The sequence below is a fragment of the Zosterops lateralis genome (genome assembly GCF_965231275.1).
Source record: "Zosterops lateralis genome assembly, chromosome: 1".
In the NCBI taxonomy this organism is placed as follows: Eukaryota; Metazoa; Chordata; class Aves; order Passeriformes; family Zosteropidae; genus Zosterops; species Zosterops lateralis.
Window position 1 is genome coordinate 51,435,594 of NC_139762.1, and position 23,028 is coordinate 51,458,621.

The 23,028-nt window shown below is 36.8% G+C and overlaps 1 protein-coding gene across 1 annotated transcript in view; it reads right to left on the reverse strand.

The window, feature by feature from the left end:
• Positions 1-23,028, reverse strand: part of CNTNAP2 (contactin associated protein 2) — a gene marked incomplete at its 5' end in the record, with an annotated part of 1,047,398 nt that overhangs the window by 319,563 nt on the left and 704,807 nt on the right. The window contains one exon of the mRNA XM_083867656.1: positions 5,609-5,728. Coding sequence (XP_083723782.1) covers positions 5,609-5,728 — 120 coding nt within the window. The remainder of the gene's footprint in view (positions 1-5,608; positions 5,729-23,028) is intronic.

The window sequence follows — 23,028 nt, forward strand, 5'->3', positions numbered from 1 at the left end:
TTGTACTAGAAAGGAGATAGGCTAAGTACCACTCAAATGGAGCCATCATGCTTGCAGCTATTTGGATCCTGAAATGAGATAAAAGCTGCATCATGGAGGCATAAAGACTTCAGGACCAATAGAAAGAATTAACTGACATATCTTCTGGTAAAATACATTAGGAAACCTTTCAGTTCTACTTTGCATCAGTAGTCTAAGTGATGAAGCAGTAGAAACAGCAGGCTATGATTTTCCTCTCCTCAGCTTAAAGCCTCAAGCAACTACAGGAGTGCTGATCTGCCTCTCCCACTGACATCCCTTACGGCCATTAGGATAAATAAGTCAGCCTTATGGTCCCTCTGCATTGTCCCTCTACTTATTCCTCACTCTAAAAATTCTTGCAGGACAAATGACAAGGTAAGATCTTAATAATCTTACTCATCTGACACGTTTTTCCCATCCTCCTTGTACCAAACAGAGAAAAAGACAAACACTGAAAACAGGGAGTAATCAATTTATTTATTGTGTCTTTCTCAATGGGACTGAAACTAAATCTGTGAGAGGAAAAGGAATCAGGCCTAGAGACTCAGAAATATTATACAGAATTTATATAGGATGAAGTTGCAATATACTCAAACTTTGCAGTAACAAATTTAGAATACTAAGATATTCTAACAAGTATCTTAAAAGAGCAATTCTTTCCACTACAGCTACTGCTCCAATGACAATTAAGGAGAAAACAGGAAAGGTCAAAGGATACTGAGAGATCAACCTACTCAAGTAGGAGTACTTTGGAACAAACAGTTTGAATGAAGAGTCTAACTTTGCCTTGTGGATCTGCCTCTGAAAGAGGGTAAGATGACAGAGCTTTGAAAGAGCTCCCTGTTGACCCTAGCCATGAAAGAGGTTAACTGAAAAGCAGTCTAATGGTTAAAAATTGTGCCACAACACAGCACCAAGGAATATTTTTTCCATAAGTGCATTACTTTGGAAAGTTCTGACTTTCTACCTCTAAACATTTCCAATACTGGTTTTCAAAAAAAGAAAGAAGAATTACAAAGAAAAAAGCTTCCTAAAATCTACATAGTTCCTACAGATAATTGTTTGGAAAACTGCACAACATGAACAACAATGCCCTAGATTTTGAAATGCTGTTTTATTGGATTGGAAATAGATAGTTTGAATGTGATATCTCAAATATCTTCTTTCCACTATGAGGACATAAAATTGGTTCCTCTTCACTATCAGAACACAGCTCTGAGTACAACCTTCATTTGGAGAAGACAAGAGAATTTAAAGGAGGAGCTTGGGGATGTCTTTGAAAATACAGTTGTTTGTAGAGACCATGAACTGCTGTGAGGAGCACATGCAATTACATATTTCTGACTTTGACCGCACTATTGAATCACCAGCTCAATTTAGAAACCAGAACAATTTTTAGTTACCACAGCAACATCTGTGAAGGGGGTGGGTCTTGTCATGACACTCGCCAGTTTACTAAATTAAGACACACTAAATTTGCATATGGATTATGCCCAGAAATATGCCCAGACAGCTGTCTTCTGCACTACAATTTTCTCTCTTTTTTTATTTTTAATGTTGTTTAGCATGTCTGTGTACACTAATGGTGACTATACACTCTGTAGGTGAAATGCTGATATAATGATGAAATTATTAATTTTGTGACTCAATATTTGTCTGTGATACAGTATATGAAAGGGCTAAAGACAATTTCTTAACAAAAATTTTCAGTGGCTTTTCAGGATATTGTCCTTGTCCCAGAAGGCTTACAGTTAAGTGAGAGTAAAGCTTACTATCCAACATTTTGCTCCAGTAAAACTATACTACAGTAATTGTGAAAGTAGTACACAGATGTTAAGCCGCCTTGTTTTGCAAAGATTGATTTTAACTTTATCAACTTTGTGGACTTGCTTTGTCAAGGAATGGAACTAGCAAGTGGCACTTTACATTTTTACTCATTAAAATGTTCTCTACTTGCTAGCTTCACCTGAATGAAAGAAGGTGAATTTAAAATGTGCATTAGCATCTTGAGTAGCAATTTAATATAGAGATGTGTCACCTTTGATTTTCTTGCTTTCAAGTGTTTGAACCTTTGCAGCACCATTCTCATGCTGCTTGATGACAAACTATATGTATTCTTAAAATTTATCTGTATGTTTTGCATAGTTCTCCTCTGAGAGGAGAACTTGATTGAAAGTAAGAGTGACCAATCAGGTCATAAAGTTGTAACCTCCTAGCGCTCTGTAAAAAATGTATATAAGTTAATTGGAATCAGAAAAATAAAGAGCCTTCCATGTTTGACCCTGCTGCTGCCTGCTGTCCTCTGTGAGGGTCCACATCATGTTGCAACGTGTTACCCCTCTAAGTGAAGGGGTAACAGAGATGTTTGTTTAACATAGTGGAAGAATAGGAACATTTAGATTTGAGTCTCAGACTAGAAAGGAAAATATAGTTAGGAATCTCTATTAAAACAAAATATCACTACCTTGCCATATTTTTTTTTTTCATTCAGTATACTTCACATACCAATCAGTATAGCTAAATTTGTAGGTTTCTTAGTCTTGTTTACAAAAAAATATTTAGTTGTAATCCAGCTAGTTTTTTTCAAATATAGTTCTAGCAACACCATAGAATAGCACAATCTGGATATTTGAGAATTCTTCTTTTATTCTACCATGTTTTAGGGTCTTTTGTTATATGACAAGATACGTATCATTGCTACAGCGTTCTACAGAACTGTGTTATTGATGAAGCAAAGCCAAGTCCTCAAGTAACCTCCTTCCCCTCACTAGTATGCATGTTGCTGATAATACCCTATATAGATTCAGAAAAATATGTAGGACGTTGTAAAATTTCTCCTAAATTTGTAGCTTGTTGCCCTCCACCCTTAGTGCCTCAAATGACCACTAGTCAAAAGTAAAACTGTGGGAGCTGGAACATATAGACACTACACAGTATGTACATGGGTGATGAGCTTTACTCAGCTGGGAACAACTGTCAGTTTTAGAAGCACTGATTAAAATTACTTTCCATCAATTTTCACTATCTCTTGCAGTCATTTGCATTGTAATGAAGAAATAGTGGTTTTAGGTTTTTATTTTTAAAACTGAAACATTTATATGGGTATTAGTGCAAATTGCCTTTTTCTTATAGCAAAGAGCTGCTGATGAGAGCAATCCAGTTAAAACAGAAAACTGCATTTTCCATAGCACGCTTCACATCCAAGTGAATTAAATCATGTATATCCTAATGTTCATGATCTCCTTGCACTGGTTAGGAAAAGGTCACATTTATGTATTCTGAAATTGTTTTGTAGATGAGAAACATTAGTAAAATGAAATTATTACTTTTACTTCTCCCTATTTTTCCCCACAGTGTTGAAGAAGCTACTAGGGCCTTCTGTTGTATTTTTATATTCAGCAGAAATGAGCAATTCTGCAGTACTGGATGAGTGTACTTTTCTGTGCCTAACCCCACTGGGGTGGTATATTTTTAATTTACAAATTTACCCTTGAAGAGTAACCAAAAGCTACAGCTAGCACTGAACACAGCAGTTCTGAATAGCAAAATCACTTAAATGACAGCATTCTTGGACTTGTTTCCTGCAGTGCCTGACTGATTAGTTACTGACATTTTTCAAGGTACTAGTTATGATTTTAAAAGCTCTAAATGGCTCAGGATCTGAAAGAGTGCCTTTACACCTGTGTCTCAGGACAGACTGCTTGGCCTGTCTCTCCAGTCCAAATAGGATTGACGGCACTGGCAGATCTTACATCAGCCTCCTTTGTGGGCATGCATTTATTATACAAACACAGGCATTAATGGCAACATGGAACAGTGGTATTCTCCTGTTCTGCAGCAGGCTGTCTACATATGAGCACCTGATCTGGCACCTGAGGCTTCTCCCATGCATCCATCCCCATCTCTCCCATCCAAGTTGAGTAAAACCCATCTCACAGGCCCAGATATGTCCAGGTTTCTGCCTCTAGAAGAGTTGTGAGAGCTTTGGAACTTTGATCTCTAAAATGTCTAAGAGAGTGTTTCAGCCTGTGATAGTGCCTTCACCTTCATGTTGCTGATGATGGAGTCTGAGGACCCAGGCATACACCAGATTTCCAGAGCAAACAGAATGAAATTCAATTTTTGTGGGGGTGCTGAAATGTTATCATAAGTTTCTTAGTTGTAGGTTTGATGTGATTTGGACTTTAACCCTAGCCTGGTAAAGTTCCTGTCTTGGATTGTGCTTATCAGAGGTTGATAAGAGTTGCCAAGACAACTCTAATCCTCTGCCCTGGGTTTCGATCATCCTATTGTATTTTCCCCCATCCCATTGTATTTCTCCCCCACATGTCCACCATCCCCCAGGCCCCAGAACCTTCAGGAGAGGTGTCTGACAGGGATTGGTGGGTCTCACAAGACCACATCCCAAATTCACCTGATTTGTTAATGTTGTGTATTGCATTTTGACCTTACCCACCTGGCCTTGTTTCATTGGTCTGGCAACTTGTATCCACCCCTGAGATTTTGGGGGAACAAAAACCCCCTGTAACCGAGGCTGGGGGTCACTCCCCAGAGGCACAGGCCTGGAACCAGGGGCTGCCCCTGAGTTACCCGAATAAAACCTTTCTCCCTGAGCCTCCGGAGTGTCCCCTCTTTCGAACCACGGCCGAGACAGCTAAGGCAAAGGGGCTGCGGAGCCAAAGACCCACGCAAAGGTACTGTTGGGCGTATCACAGCTAGCAGGGTGGCCCAGCTGACGCTGAGCTGACCTGAGAGACAGATACGCGAAGCAACAAATTTTCTTATGCAGGCATTTGGGGAAAGTCAGAGTACGTGTTTGTTTTATCAGCTACCCAATATTTCGTATCAGAAAACGTGCTGAGACAGATGCGATGCATTAACAGAACAAAGAAATAATATATTTTCAGTGCAGAAAACTGCCCTGTTTTTCATTTGCATATTTTCCTGCCTCATCATGCCAACACAGATGACTAAGATTGGATGCTTTTGGTGAGGACACAAAACTAGTCTTAAAAGCATGAAACAATACATCCAGCAAAATCAAAACAAATTAATGTAGTTATATATATTATCTCCAGAGTTTAACTGGTGTTAGAAGGACATACCTAGTTTAAAAGACAAAACAGACAAAAAAGAAAACTTAAATGTTTTGCTTCTTTTGTAATTAATTTCTATTCTCTGCCTGTGGTGGTCAGATACCTTCTACAACCTGACGTAGAACAGGTACTACTGAACTTCACTAGGTTGATATGAAACAGCTTTGGTAAATAGTCATATTTATTGATTTTTTCTTTGTGTAGCTTTTAAAAAAATTTAATAATGCAACATTGAGGATACAAAGATCTATTAAGACTAATAGGTGTAATTCAAAAAGCTTATTAAATGCATTAACTACTGCCTTGCTCAGCCTATCCTGAATAGTGACTGCAGATTTGATGATCCCTGATGAAAAGCTCTTAGTAATTATTTTTCTTTTAACAAGAAATAAGAAATATGAACATCCTCTTCCTCCTAACTACATTTAAAAAGACCCTAAAACCCAAATCTCCCCTTCAACCAACTTAATTAGTAAATACAGTGAAGTTACCTGTCATGTTGCAGTAAACTTTCAAAGGCCCCAGTGCCCCACTGCCGTCTGGATCTATCCAGTAGTAATTTGAAGTCTTGCCCAAGTGTTTGTACGCTTCACAAGAGAGTTCATAAATAGCTGAAATGAAACAAAACAAAACAGAGCAATAAGAATAGTTTTATCTTGGGGGAAAAAAAAAAATTCTTAGGACAATTAATGGATCCCGTTTATACACAAAGAATTGTACCTTTGACATCAAAGAAATATCACTGAGGTTCACAGAATACAAAGCACCTTTCCAAAATTATAGAAGTGATTAAAAGCTTGCAGCACATAATTTCTGCTTTTGTAATGTGAGGAAAAGCCAGAATAGGAAGAAAATTCTAACAGCTTGGAGAGAAGGAGGAAAACCCCTCTTTTTCAAGAGTACATTTAAACCTTTTTTTACAATATAGTTCATAACTTTCTTTATATTCTTAAGTATTTTATTGCTTCTATTGATACAACATAATTTACACTTAAGATTTTTTTCAAGAGATACTAAAAGAGCCTGTGAGTTTTCTCTCTGTAAATTTTGTGATTGTTCATGTTTTACTACAACTCAGAATAATACTGAGTTTTAAAATTGTGACATTTCTCACTACATGCATCACCTGTCTCTACACAGCTGTGCAGTTTCTCTACTACATACACACAGAACAAATTCTCTGGTGCAGCAAGGTTCGGAAATGTCACAATATTTGCTGGAATAAGTTTAATTGATTTAGCAGACAAGTTTGTTTCAATTTTTCCTTGAATACTGTTTTCTATTTCAAGTCATAACATTGTTTGTCAAACTATGTTATGATGAATGGCTCAGACATAATAATAATAAGCATTGTAGATTGAACCTTTTCTAGCGCATCCCATATTTTCTTACAAATGTTAAATTTTTGAAAAATTATGTGCATTGAATATGAAGAAATAATTTTATGCTAAGAAAAAGTAAAGCAGATAATTTATATAAATTGTTCTGTGTGTACATATGTATAAAAATGGTGAATTAAATAAATATTTTCCTATACAATCCCTTAAAAAGGAATGTGCAATGCTGCTTTGTTTTTAAGGACCAGATGGCACCGCTTTTTTGTTTGGAATCAATCAATCAGCTGCTAAAAGAAATGAAATGTTTGTTTAACCAGACTTCATATCCACTCTAAAAATTCATCTAATCTGTTGGCAATTCTTACAAGCAATCTCTTTGCTAAGACTGGCTTTATTTCAAATATCCATAAGGACGAGCTGTTTTCCTGGGCTCTGATGATGATGAGTGACTGATCACACACAAGCATTTAAAGCCCTCTAACCAAATATCAAGACACGAGAAGGAAAGAGGAGTTTAAAAAAAAAAAAATCAAATGTTCATCTGGCACGAATGCAAGGCTAAAGGCTGTTGTCTATCTACGATTTCCTTGTGATGTTACAAGAGAAAGAATTTCCTGGTAATTTGTTCATTAGAGGATATACAGTAAGTTTTATACAAGTAGATGACACTTTAATTAAATTGTGAAACCTGCTAAGCCATTTCCCCTTTCTTCACAAACAGAGGTCAACATTTTCTTCCATTATCAAGGAGACTCTGTGTCTGTTTTCAGGCACTTCATGCAGAATTCATAAGGAATTCATAACCTATTTTGTTCAGAAGTATTTCCCTCACTCTCCACACAGTCTAAAAAAAAATCATAAAATACTAACTCCATGAATGTATAATTGTTGTGATACCGAGTGGAAAATTTTAACAGATGCACTCCAGGTCAAGTCAAGAATAAAAAAAATATTGTTTGTGATCTCACTGAAGTTTTGCATTTTCATTTTCTTCAGAAAACCAGGGGAGCTTTGCCACTGTAGTAGCCAGATCTTTATGTAAGGCCATATGAAATTTTTATCAAAGTTTGTAGCTTTCAAGAACACAGACCAATATTTCTACAGAGATACTGCCACAACTCAGAAAGAGCAACATTAAAAAGTGTCATATGGAAGTCAAATGTTTTTCTAGAAAATTAAGGGGTTTAGATTGGACAGCCTTCTTCTGGAATGGGAGAAATAGAAAGTGTTATGTAGGTAATAGTTTTATAGCCTAGAAAAGGCTGCTTTTTAATAAGTCACCATGGTTAAATTTCATCATAATGTTGAGCATGAAATAATAGAAATTAAGAATAATGAAGGCAAAAGAGTGGGACATTCGAAAAAATTCAACTTGTGAAAACTGTTTTTATGTGTGGGATAGTTTTCTGGGATGTACTATACATATGTTTTGAATTCTAGAATTATTAAGGTTGTAAATGACCTTTAAAATCATCATGTCCAACCATCAACCTATGATCACCACCATGTTCACTACTAAACCATTTCCTCAAAGTGCTGAATCCAAAGGCTTTGTTGAAGAGTTCTGGAGATGATGGCTTCACCCCTTCCCTGGCAGTCTGTTCCAATGCTTGACAACCCTTTCTGCGACTCTAAACCCCCCAGCACAACTTGAGGCATTTTATGTAGATGCATAAAGATCTTCAAAATGGGACTCAACAAAAATGGAAAGGTAGGCATAGGTACCAGTGCAGTGAGCACTGGTGGTGGTGGATGTACTCATAAACCACTTCACAGGAACATAAGAACAAAATTAAGGGAGAAGTAAATTTCACATACTGACAAAATAACCGATAATTAAAGGTGCAATAGGAAACAGCAGTCATGTTTTGGTATATGAAGACAATTGATGACAGAAAGAGATCTTATTGTTGACTTTGGATGGCGAAGGGTAGCCACTTTAATAAAGAAAAGAACAAGAGCAGCAAGCATCAGGCAGAAGGCAACTCAGGCAGAGGAAATTAAGAAATGAAGCCAAGGTGTCAGAGTGGATGATGACATAGAAAGGAAGGCACCACAGAATTGCCATATCAGCCACTACTTGCTTTTTTAAATGTTACGCAAAAAGATCAGTAGTGTGCAAGACAGAGAAGAAGTGAAAATAGAAAATAAGAAACTCAAAGAAAATCTAGAGTAGATGAAAGGACTAACATCCTTTCACTGAAGAAAAGCACACTAAAACAGAGAAGAAGAAAAAAAAGAATACAAGGAGAGACCATAGCAAAACCAAATCAGCTTAAATGAGAAAACTGGTAAAGATTCCAATAAAAAAAAGCAAAAAACCTAAACGGAGCGAAGCAGAATGAAAATTTGGATATAAAGTTTATAGTGTTCACATGAGAATAAGGAGAATTGGTTGTATATATCCACATACAGAGGAGGAAGAGAGAGAGAGAAAAGGGCTTTGTAGTGCTGATTCCATCTGGAAGATAAGAAAGGAAAATAAATAAAAAAAAAAAGTGGAAGAACTGAGGACACAAGGGCAATAGATTTTTGCTTTTCAAGCCAGTAGAAGTGAAATGCCAAAGATGTATATTTGCTTTCTTGGTACCTGGTCCAAATACACAACATATGTATTCTTAAGGGACTTCAGAATAGTATTAAACCTCAAAATCTTCCAAGCTAAATGTAAAACTCACATGCACCCTGATGTCTGAATAAGCTACTTCTAGCATAATAAATCCACCTGTCAGTTTGTTAGGGTTTTTCAAAGGTCACTTATATTCTTTCTGAGGAGTATAGGGGAAAAAAAACCCCTCCCTACAAACAGCTTTTTCACTCCTTATATGCTTTCGTATTGCATCAAAAATTGTCTACAATCTGTAAGAGGTGAAAACCTGGTCAGAACAGTGATCCAACCTCTTAGAGTCAGGGAAAAACTAGGCACAAAATGAATCAAAACTAGAATGAGAAAATCATGAAAAAATGCACTTTTTAAAGTTTAATCTCCTGAATAATATAGACCACCAGATCAATTTCAGGATAAAATTTGAAAGGATTTTCTGTGTTCCAACATGAAGATAAAAAGTTTTAAAACCATAAACATAAAAAAATATAAATTTCACTATATCTTTTGGTGTGAATCATCAGGCTTCTCTAAACATTTCGGTCTAGGCAGAAAATCTAGTAATTTTAATTAGCTAACAAATGCAACTATGAATGCATTTTGAAGTTCACCATTAACTAAGCTAACATTCACAACCGTGGATTTGAATGAGCATGTCTTGAGGGGAAAAATATCTTTTCTTTCAAAAGCTTGATTTGGTTAGTAGGGTAAGAGAGAACAGCCTAGAGTGAAACAAATACTAAAACCAAATCTTGCACAGACTTTAAGAGCATTTTCATTGCTGCCTTTCTTCATGGGTTCTGAACGCCAAAGAGGATGTTGCGATGGATGGGGAAGTCAACACTCATTTCTGAGTTTTTAGGATCCTTTATTTTAAACATTAGAGGAAAAAGAGAATAGCTCAAAAAAGAGTTTATAGAATACTTTTTCCAGCTCAAGACTGTAAGTCAGATGTTGGAAAGAATCAACACCTCTTAGATTTCAGTGACTCCTAAGTGATAGAGGGAAGCAGATGTTCTCGCTCCTGTTTTACTTTCTGACTGGTGTAAAGATCAAGGGATAGTTATCCTGCACAGGTGGCACAGCTGCTGGCTATCTCCAAACAGCAGAATAGCTGAATGACAAAAAGGATTTAGAAACTCTGTGGCCCTATATGATGTTCCCATAAAATTTCATTAGCACCTTGGTTAACTAAAGTTTTTCCATCACTATGCGAAAAGGCGGCTTTAATTTTAGGGCTGACAAACAGCATCCTTTTATAAGTGCAAAGCTCATTATAAATAGATTACCTAGCATGACAGTCTGCACTATGTGGCTCAATGAATGTGTTGCAATATGTTTTGTTTCTGTCAGTGAATGTGGTTGCTGCAGGGAATAAACTCCTTTAAACACCTGCTAATATAGGAGTAAATCTCAGCTTTACAGGAACACAGCAAAGGTGTAGATACAGAAAAAATGGATGGAATTAAATGACAGCAAAAGTGACAAAAACAGGCAATGCATCAGAGCCACAAAGTCCAGCTATGTCTCTCCAGCACTTTCTACTTCTTGGAAAAGTACTGAAAGCTAAATAGACTGTGAGGTGCTTGGGTTTATGTAACTCAGATTGTTTTCAACTCTTGAGCCCTGAAAGCACAAATATACAATGAAGGAGGGAAAAAACCTCCAAGCTTACTCAAGAAATAGCTGCACACTGAAATGTCCTACTTAAAATTTATTTTAAAAGAAGAAAATAAGATTTGTTGCTTTATTATAACATATATTCAGAAGATAACTGGAAAATGGAAAATGTTAAGAAATAAATTTTTATACATCAATGCATGTACACTGTAAGTTCCTGCTCTGTCAGCAGAATTTTCTCTTTGTGCACATCCACATTAAACCTATACTCCTTCTTTACTCATTGCAATGCTATATGCTGGAGAAATTATGTCTTACAATTTTTTTATGATAACTCAAATGAACTAGGTATTTCATCATAGTCAAAGCAAGATATATATATAAGAGAAAAATACCCTTCTGTATTCTGATGGAAGGAATACACACATTTGCTGGGTTGCTGTACTACCTCAAATGAATATTAAAAAGTTTTTTAAAAGCTCCAAAAAAAGCCAACACAATGCAACGCTACTTCAATGTTCTTGCTGTTCTGTAGGACAATGTCTGTAATGGTCAGAACGAAGCCTTATGTCTGCCAGTTTTTTCAAGTGTGGATATAAAAAAATCTACAGTTTGGAACTCAACATTATAATGTCTAGGAATAGGAAAAGTAAAATAAATTTAAAAACTCATTCTCCAGTTACAGTTAAATTAAGCACCTGTACTGTTAAAGTCAGACAAAAATAAGTGTGAACAAGTATTTACTTTTACATCTCATGCTGTGAGAAGTAACCCTTTCAGATATGAATTTGAGATTAAATGTTTTCTGATGTAGCTTCAACAGGTTCCCAAATATTAGGGGTGCCCTCGTTCATTTGTTATTGGAAAAGAAAATGTGGTTGGAAACTTCTGCTGAACATTCCTGGCTTTGCCCTCTCCACCTTTTTAGGCTGCCAGTTTACAGAAGCTCACACTCCCTTCAGCTGTGAGAGCTGAATTCAAATATTAATCACAAATCAAAACCCAAAGCAATCACCCACTACCAGCGTCCAAAAAACCTCATTAGTCAAACAGCGACAGGACGAGAAAATGAAAGCTAAGGAAGAAACCATCACCATTCTGATAGAGAATTGCATATGTATCTAAAATTCTTTGAGCTATTTGAATACACTTCTACTTATCCTCCTAAGTGTATGCATACTCATTTGAAAAAGAGCTCCAAAGCATTAAAAACATCTGAAGCAATCTGATCTTGCACAGAGAAGGTTCTAAGGTAACCAAGACTGCTGCTTACCTTATTAGACAACTTATTAGACAATAATTTTAAGGTAAAAAAACAAAAGGTAATGAAACACCTGGTTTGCTTTCTGCATACTGCCAAATACCCCTTTAAAAATATTTCTTGATTAAAAAGTATCTTGAAAATGTTTGCTGCAATAATTCCCTCCCCTAAATAAAAGGTGGCAGTGCAGAACAAAGATAAAATCCTAGCTAGGAAAAAAAAAAAAAAAAAAAAAAAAAAAAGTATTGCAACCCCAATAGTAGTTCTTCCAACTACATTTATGATGGACTCTTAGAAAGAGCAAGTTCTGCATGACCAGAAGGTGGATCACCAAAAGCCACACGCTACGTATTAGGTACTTGCAGCTAGGATGCCCCTGTAAAATTAGGTTACCTTGATGAGGAAAAGCATAGGAAGCAGCACTTTCAGCAAAATATATGGCTATAGCAGGACAAAGCTGTAAGACCTTCAAGCCTGCTGGCCCTCACAATGCAGGAAGCAGCTGTGGCTGCTCAGTGTGTTCACCTGGACAGGCCAGAGCAGTAGGAATATGCCAGCATATCCAGCTGGCTGCAATACTGAATTTCTGTGCCCAGTCTATGAGCACTTGGAAACTACACCTGGATGTGTCAGCAACTGCAGTGAAGTTCATGTCCAGGAAGAAAACTTAACTTCTCAATGAGCTTTATGCACATCCTAAACATGGTGTGTACATAAACTGTACATAAAAAGGTTAATTTTGACATCTGAAATGGATCTACTGTGATGCCCAAGGGACTTCAGAAATTGCTTTCTGAAGAAATACAACTATTCTAGATGCAGTTACAGCTCATTCAGCTATAATCAAATGACTCTCCAGGTAAAAAACAAGGACTAGGGTGTTACCCCTGCCCTTAGAGGGGCAACACGTTGTGACATGGGAGCGGACCTTCACAGAGGATGGCAGGCAGCAGCAGGGTGAAACATGGAAGGCTCTTATTATCTGACTCCAATAGGCTTATATACATTTTGTACAGAGGGCCAAGATTGGCCCAAAGAGGTTATAACCTCCTGACTCCATTGGTCAATATGACCATCAGTCAAGTTCTCTCTCAGAGAACAAGAATGCAAAACATACAGATAAATTCTAAGAATACTTATTGTTTACATGAAGCAGTGTGAGAAAGCTGCTGCAAAGACTCAAACACTTGAAACCAAGAAATGCAGGGATGACATCAGGGAAGTGTCCAAATGTGACATGCCCTTGCCATTGCAATATCACCTCATTTATTAAAGACAGTGGAAAACAGAAAACCAGCGCTTCCTGACTTCATGCATAACTGAGTATGCAAATTTGAGTAAGCAAAAACCTCTAAAGTCCTGAGTGTAATACTTACGATTTTGTGTGCTCATATTGCATCTGCAAGAAATTTAATTTACTCTGTTCTCAAAGAAATGTTGCTATACATGAACAGCTAGTCAGCAAAAAAGATAGTTTTCACATATAAGTGCCATTAGGCAATTGGTAAATTTCACTGTATATAAGAGAATTGGAGAAAATTAGAAGGTATCATGAACAAGTCCACCAAATTGCAGACGTGTCTGACATGGTCCATGCTTTAGCCACTGGTTTTTCCGCCTGTAGTAAAACTCAGATCAAGCACCATTTTTCAGCCATGACTAGTTTGTCTCTTCAGCCAAAAGTTGAGCTGAGGTACCGCAGTCCCAGAAGTACAAGCAAAAACAACCCCTGGCATCTTTAAATACCTTCCCAGTGAAACTGAGATTTGTTTTTTTCTGGCTTACCATCATTTTAGGGGTCCTTGGTTTACTCTCACAGCTAGCTAGGACTAGCACCAGAATCACATAGCTGTGGTGAACCTCAAAACCCACCTCCCCTCAAAAATCTCAATTACATCCATGTATCATTCCTGTCACAGTCCTGTTTAAAATGATGTAAATTCCTCAACACATGAAGGCAGCCTAGGGCTCCACCAGCCCTTCAGGATCAGCATTTGTTCCACTCTCTACACTGGGGGGCTGTTCTGCTGCAACTTAAACTCATCATTTCTCTTCCTATTCACAATTAATTTGGAGGATAAGTTATTGCACTCCTCCCTGCAACAATCTTTTTGTCTATTTGCCGATACAAATGTCTTCTCTACATTAAAATGGCTGATTTTGTTCATTTTGATCACTGGTTGCATTTTCTAGGTGCTATATTATTCTCTCTCCTCTATGGATTTTCCAATATTTTCATGAAGCTTAGCATATGAAAATGGAAAATGGCCAGCACAGCCAAACTAATTCACACATTCCACAAGTTTTACTTCTGTTAATTCATCCCTAAACGATGTTTTTTTTATTCACAGAACCATAAGCAATCAACTACAAGGAAAATCAGCCATCAATAATCTTAACTTCTACAAAACTGAATTTAAAAAAATGAAACACAAATCAGCAGTTTTCCTCAACCATTACTTCTACAATTTGTTAAAACCCCCAGCATAGTCCTTCCTAAAGCTCAGTTAAATTTGCAACTCAAAATCTCTAAAATAGCTTTCCAAAGGAACAACATTCTTATATTTTGCATATTTGTGTAATAGTACCTGTATAATATTATATACATATGAATCATAGAAACAAACTATATAAACAAAAGTATCATATAAATAGACAGCACAATTTTTTTTATTATTTTTATTTTTTTTTTTAAAATTTAATCAGGAAGGTAAACCAACTGAGGTAATTTTGATGCTTTTTATCTGGACTAGTGTTCATTTCTGTCTGTGGCTGCACTGGCTGTCATGGCACTAAAATTTTCCAAAAGCAGAAGGTCCTTCGTGACTGAGCATAAGCCTTCTTCACACTGGCATTGATCTAAGCTTCAGCCTTCTAAAAGCTTTTGTATCTTCCTCACATGCTCCCTCTGCCTTCTAGTCTTCGCTAATGAATTTATAAAGTGTTCTCACCATTAGCACAATATCCAACTATGCCCCATAGAAACAGAAATGAAATAAAGCAGTAAAAATAAAAACAAGATATATGGAAACTTGCAGATTTTGTGTCAAGTTTACTCGAGGCTCAGTTATGTCTGTGATAAACACGACAATTACCATTATTTGTGGTGTTCCAAAAAAGGGAAAATAGAGGCTTTGCCATCAGAGTGAGAAGGAGAGCACAAGTTTATTTGCCCCTGGGGTAATGAGAAAAATTACTGCTATAGGGGTGAAAGCTGCAATTTGAGCTATTACATCGTAGCTCAACCCAGGAATTTGCTATGAATACAGAAAAAGCAACCTATTGATAGCAAAATGAAAGGTGCTTCTGTTTCTCTCTCAACTTTGTTCTTTGCTTTGGGCTGGGAGAGGAGGGGAAGAGAGAAATTAATTTAAATACAAATGGCTGAACCAAAATGGATTTTTAAACAAATTTAGCAGTGATTTTAAATTACAAGCCATAGATTAGACAATTAGCATCTTTGTAACAGTGTCAGCCTACAGACATCACAAGAAAGTATAATTAGACACCAATTTTTAGCAAGTTTCTGTTGTGAATTAAGTCATCCAAGGATACACAAACACAAAAAAATTGCAACCAACAAAATGAAAACCCAAAACCAAAAACCAAGCATGGATTTTGGGACCGAACGAAGCACTGTTTGGGACAGAAATGGCACAACTACATTTTAGATTTTGGACAGTGTTGCACATTTGTAGAGCTGTAATTCATTCTTGGCCCCTGCATCTGAGAGGGAAGACTGTCAGAGAAACGCAGATATTCACCACACTTTTGCTGGTCTTACACTGGGCCCAGCCACAGAAAGCTTCAGAGGTGCCTGGAGCTCGTTTGCGTCTTGTCCAGCTGGGAGGTAATAGAAACACTGCCAATACCATTCTGTTCCCTTCTTCCTCCTATCCCTCTCTTCCATACAAAAGGATTCAAAGTTGGTATAAAAACAAGTTTTGAATAATCCATACCCTTAAAGAAAAAGTATGAGTTCTACTCCAATTCTCACTTACTTTGTATTGCCAGGGTAATGGAAAAGAGAAGAGACAAACCTCAGCTTTACAATTTCCCATCTGTGTAATACAAATCCTTTGTTAGTCTCTACAGTGAGCACAGATACACAAGTGAAAACCTCAGCAAATTATGTCAGGGCCAAAGCAGGGGAGATAACTCCCATAAAGTCAGGTCAAAGATACAGATAATCTGGAATCTAATTTTTAACACAAGATATCTGTAGATGGCTACACATAGCAAAGGCATTGAATAAACCAAAGCATTCTCCCTCACTAAGTATATACTGGCTCTTTCCTGCCATAGATATCAGAGCATTTGATCTCTCTTCAGACCTGAATATCCTAATCAATGTTAAATAATGCTCAGATGAACATGGATATATTCCCATTACTCAGCTTTGAAAGAGACTGTAGTATCAGGTTTTGCTTGCTTACAAGTACTAGTGTGCCCAAAATCCATTACCTGCATGTTCATTTATAGGACTGTAATCCAGTTTTATTTTTACCAGCCTCAACAGTTGTTGCAGCAGCCCTCACGTTAGGGGTAGAAATGAGCCAAGACACAGACTCTTATTTAACAACGTGAAGATGATCCCAGTTTATTCTTCTTTACTGTGTAGCCATCCTGACTCTGAATACAGCAAATTCCTACTGTAGGGTCCAACTGCAGACTCTGACTGCTGGTTATTTCCTGCTGGAATATGACCACAAGTGTTCCAACTCCATCAGAGCCAGACTGACCTCACAGCAGATCTTTTACAGCAGCAATTCTTCCTTAGTTTAGTCTCCTTTGTGCTTCTCTGGATCATTCCTTCTTCTTCAGGGCTCCTCCTCCAGGTCCTCTCCTGACCAGCCAACCCCTTTTATCACACTTATCTTCATTAGTCACAGCTGTGACACATTAAGGGCCAGGCTACTCCTCTGCTTTGGTAATTAGTACTACTGTGATTTATTTGGGTGAGGTCACTTGTAATCCTTTCTTCTACACCCATTGGTGTAATTTTCACCATTTCCTGCCCCTTTCCTTCCTCTTCCCCACCTCAAATCCTTAAATGTTTTTGTATCCAACATTCTCATAACCAGCAATCCTGTGAAGGAAATTATGGTACCTCTCTTGGCTGTATTTACTGAATACAAGATATACTTAAGGGAAACTACAAGTTACTGAAAAAAAAAAAATCTCAAACAAACCAACAACTGGTTAAATAAAATTTTATAAAAATCTCAGTTAAAAACCTTAAGCTTGAAAAAAACCCAAACAGTAAACCACAGAACAGTAACTTGCTTACAAAACCACTGCTATGCACACAGGCTGACAGACACCTAAGAAAATAGTGGGTTTTCCAGAGGAGCTGAGTACCTATTTCAACAAACAGAAAAGATCTATAGCATTATGAAAACAAATCCTCACATCAGCATTTACATTATCTCAATCAAAATGTCCTCTATCAACATGACACCAATTTAGAAGGAATGCATCATGTTTGTCATTTCCATTAATCACTAAGCAACTTGCACTGCCAACAGAATTCAAACTTTTTAACTGACATAAAAATATCAACAGAAACATCTGCTCCATATCCCCTTTTTTCATGCTTTCCCTCTGATGCTTTCAAATGGGAATGATTGTGTCCTGGCAACTTCCTAGAAATCACTTTTACATCTTTTTCACATAATGGATGAGCTGTGAAATTAGTAAGATGTTAGATGGGTACCTTGGGGGCTGCCCTGGTTGGCACACACTCTATTTTGTCAGTATCTGTTTCAATAGCAGCACTGTAGACTATTAATTTAGACTATTTACTGAGGGGATGAGAATATAGAGAAAGTGTCAGGTTCTGAGAAAAAATGCCTGTCTGCAGATCTGCAGAGAAGCTCAGAGAACCAATGGCAGGGCAGGAGCCAGAATGATACCCTGCCAGGCTGCTCCCAGGCCCGCCACAGGAGATATCAAACCATTCAAGCCCATCTGACTCAAATCAAGGACGCACACAAGTAACAAACAATCTGTCTGGGGCTGTCACAGCACAGCCTCAGCTCCAGCAGGTGGGCATGGAACCCATCACCCCCATCACCATGAGCCACTGGTAGCAGCTCTCCCCAAAACCTTTCAGACCAAGGAATTTTCTGCCTTGGATAGTGACACATCATGAGATGCATGGCAAATATAGTTCAGGATTGCACAAGACTTAAAGGATATTTAGGGATGGAACAAAAGGCAGGAAAAAGCAGAGGACTAGAAGTTTTGGAGGAGGAAAAAAGTGCAGAAAAAAGAGGGATAAGTATAAATAGTGGTGTGGTAAGTATGCTTGCCTGGTTGCATCATGCATCTGATCAGCACAGTCTATTCTACTTTCTTGTTAAATTCCTGTCCAAATGTTTCCTGGGCATGGTGCTCCTGTATGCACACGTGTGTGAGTATGTGACTGTGAAGACTGACTGAGAAGGAAAATAATCAGAGCAATGATTAGAGTAAGAATGATGAAAGGAGAAAACAATCTGCTGAGGTTGATAGGAAAACACAAAGAAATTGAGAAAGCTTAAAATGGAGGAAACAGAAGAGGGCTTGAAAAGGAGAGGTGCAGTTAAGAATTTCAGAAAGACGTAGTTCAGTTAGCCTGAGCATGAATCTGAGAAATGCTGCTATATTTTGTAGTGCTCTGAAGTAGCAGTGGAAAATATAAAGGAATAAAAAAGGTAGTTGCAAACAGCACATTATATTTTCCTACCTGTTTTAGAACATCTATAAGTGCCTTCTGAACCTAAAATTATACTGAAAACATATCATATCATATACAGCAACCACAGATACAAGTAAATTTACAGTTTTATGCACAAACGGTTAGGCCATTAAGGAATAGGGATGGGATGAATGAACTGGTGTAAAAGCTACATAAGGATACATGGGCTTAAAAATTTGCAAGATGAGAGTTAAAGAAAGACTAGGCTTCCAGTAAAATAAAATTAATACTGCTAGATAGACTGTTAAGTATGTGTTAGTAGTATAGTTAAGGTTTCCACTGAGGAAATGAGAAACTAAAAACTAAGTCAACACATTTCAGTTGTTTCATTAATGTTAGCAAACTCTATTTGTATTTATGAAACAATAATGATTTACATGTTTTTGTAAAGTTATGTAAACATAGATGATTCCTCCAGCTTCAGTAAAATATTTAAAGAATTCCAGTAACCTGTCATTATTTCTGCTAAGACACTTGTCCAGCCAAGATAACTATTGCCTGTCCTACTTAAGGTGAAATTTTAAAGCTATAATTATGGAGCATGACTGACGCCAAACATCTACTTTTGCTAACAGATTTTGGTCCTAAAACTTTCTCTGTTTTATGTCCCATTTAAATTACAGCAAACTGGGAAGGAGAATAAAACTCAAAACTGCTCCAAACTAAAACTACAAAGAAGCATAACAGCTCTTACTCCTGATGAAAAGGGTTAATGTAGACATTTCATTCCTTAAGAAGGCATATACAGGTGCAGTACATTTATGCTGCAGAATAGTGAAAGAAATATTATAATGGTGTTCAAGAAAGGTAGTGTCCATAAACAAGAATCAAACTTAATCAGAATCCCTACCATCTGGAAAAAATATCAACAAATATCTTTCACATGGAAGTATCATAAGAAAACTGACAATAATTATTCTTTGTGTTTATTTACTGCAGGAGCCATACACTTACTCTTATAAATATTGTTATATTAGTTATTAGGACAAAATATGGTGTAGAATGCGCAAGAAGTATCTCTGGGTTTCACTTCATGTAATATTTTTTTTCCTCAATACACAGTCCTATTAGATTGATCATACAGCCTTCAACACATTGGAAAATTCACTGTAAAGGTAGAATTTATCAAATCTTTCTGCAGTAGGTAATGTGCATAAAAATGCTACAAACCCTGGATAATGTCTGGTTATCCACTGCTGCATAATGTCTTTTAATAGCAAGCCTAATTATACTCATTATGTTCCTCTATTTTGAGCTGTTAAAAAACTTTTTGAAGAAAAAATTTTATGTGGACAGATAAAAATATAACTGCATGCATATGAAGAAATTCTCATTGCTTTGACTATGGTACATATTTAACAGTTGATATTTGCATTAACTTCATTCTTTCACATCTGAGAAAATAGGATTAGAGTGACTTCAAAACATGTTTTTTCTGTCTAATGGCTGTCAATGGGATTTTAATATAAGCACCTTAAAAAACTTTAATTGCAAAAAAGCATTTACAGTGAAGTATGCAATATGTTAGATTGTCTTAATGGAAAAGTTTAAGAAAAAGCTAATTAATTTTGAAGTCTTTATTTGCAGAGTTCTTTTCAGGCCATGAATTAATTCTGGCTTTGATTTTATGGTATAAATGAGCTGCTTTAAAGTTATCTATTGTTAATTACATGTTCTCTTTTAACCGTCCCTTGGAAACAATATTTGGTTGTGCATTGTGAACAACAATAGAGGAAGGTTACAGTAGCCTGCAAAAAACTCTGCTAATACCCAAGTTTTCCCAAATGCAGGCTGTAATTCAGGAAAGTTTCTTAGGTAGTTTTACAAGAGTTAGCTACAACTGAATTAAAAAAGCACTCTGAGTTAGACCTTGATTTCATATTGTTCTTCCACTTGACCCCACATGGTGGAAATTTAACTTCGGAACTCATGACACTTGATTTTAATGGAGAGCTATATGTAAATAATTCAACTATACAAAGAGCTAAAACCTGAAGTCTAGTTTCAGCCCTTACATTCTCTCAAACCTCACCTGGTAGAATTATTTCCAGATGATTTTTTAATTTCAGCAAAACTACTGCTTGTTGATTATTCTGCTTTGCATCCTAATGTTTCTTTTCTCCACTTTACCTTCACCAAATACTCCTGGTTCTACTACACATGTTGGAACTGCAGCCCTTTCTGGCCTGAACACAGACCACATCCATTTACTTACAATAAAAATGCAAGTTGCCACCAATTTATTACACATTCTGCACTTCATAAACCTCTGGTGCAGAGCAACTCTCAGCTCATCTGAAAATAAATTAGTAGTAGAAGGACTATAGTTTATAACACTGAAACTAAGAACAATCTGATTTTTAAACAAATATTGGAGTTCAAAACCAAAAATCTGCAACGTCTTAAAAAAAATTAACAGAGTAAAAAGCTTGTCTTTTTCAGTTTTACAATGATAGATTAAAAATGCAACAATGTAGGGCCTATATGTTACACATGAAAAATTATTAAAGAAGACAAAACCAACTTCAGTCTTGTTGTAAAACTACATTTTAATAAAAAGAGGTAATTTAATAGTCTTCTACATTTGAAAAGACATGCATTATGCTAAATCCTTTGAAAACACTTAATAAATAAAATATGAATCCACAAGGTCATGTATATATTATGATGACAATTTCTTTGAAAAGTGTTATTGAAGAAAAGATTAGCCTCCTTAGAAAGGAAGCATATTGATTATATGATCCTTTTAATAAACCACTGTAAACAAAATTCTTTAGAAAAAGGCTTTGAGAATCTCTATTCTCAAAGGAAACAAACATCTGGGAAATAAGGTTTTGCAGAGCAGTATCAAATTTGAACATTTGATTACTTCAGATACAGAGTGTGCAAGAGGAGGAGAAAACTAAACTGATAGCGACATAACAGGCAGAGAACTGTCAGTAGTTGAAAATGCTTTCTCAGGATACTGTGAGCAGAAGAAAACAAAAGCCTCTTCCTAGAGATTTCAGAAACTTTATCTTATTTTTCACTCCCTCTTTCTCTAATATCAGCATTGCTTACGCATCAATACTGCCGAGTTTGAATGTGGAAATATTCACCTCCTGGAAACTACTTTACTTAGACTCTGGTCTCAAGTAAGTCTCAAATCAGGGACTCAAAAGAGCAATTCACAAAACCACAGGCTCCATCAGGGACATTGAAACAGCAGCTCACAAGAGGACGAGGAGGTAGGGTGAGAATTATATTCCCTTTTCTTACAGCATCTAGTACAAAACAGTCTTTAATATCAGTGCTAGAAGAGCTGATAACCCTTTTCTCATCACTGTGCCCAGTGTTAATTTCATAAATATTTCCTCTAGCTCCAGTCTCCCCAAACCAAGCAGCCCTGTCAAAATAATTCTTATCATTTCTCCAACCTCACTTTGTGTAGAGTAACTGCACAGTTCACCTTCCTCCAAAGCTCCTCATTCCCATAGTGCATCCCACAGCTGCTGTTCTTCCTCAGCCCAAATTAGTCAAATTATGCCCAACACATGAGGAGGGGGGAATGGAAGCAACTCAGATTTTTCCCTACTGAAAGCTCCTCTTTCTTGTTCTTAAAAGCAAGCAGTTTGTATTCCCAGTATTATTTTTCCTTCTTCCTTTCACGATTCACTCAATCTAGCTGCCATGAACAAGTCCAATCAGCAATGTAGAGTCCCACTGCATGCCTTAAATGTCAGCTTTCCACTGCAGAAACTCAACCCAGAATGTTCTGTTGTTGTTTCATATGTTTTGTATGTATTTGCTCAGTTCTATACTGTCTGGTGTTGTCTTTCTACAAGTTTACTTACGGAAAATCTTAATTTGCTACTAGGAAATTGTTCAGGCTTATGTGATGTGTTCAGTCATATGGGTGCACGACTTGAGCTAAATCTCACTAAAATCAGATACTTGCATGCCCACAAATCTGTGGCATATATCACTATTCTGCTTTCTGCAAAAGGGCCAATTCTGGAATCTGAGATTTGTTCACGCAAAATGCTGCTAAATTAAATGACTGAAACATCAAGCTTCACTGGCAAAGATTCAGAAATGGCAAGTTTACAGTTTGTAACAGCCCTGCACATAAATGCCCACAGGAAAACTGAAGAGGGGACAGTTTTATGCCAAGCCTTCTCAAAATATAGGACATTTCTGACTAGGTTGTATCTTCCACTTCAGGTGTATTAAAAAGCAACATTCTTCCTGTCTCTGGATCAGAGCATCCTTTCACAAGCATTTCTAATGTATCACAACTTATGACCATGGAGGTATTTATTGTATTTTTCCTGATAAAATGATGCTTTAATATGTTTGTGAAACTG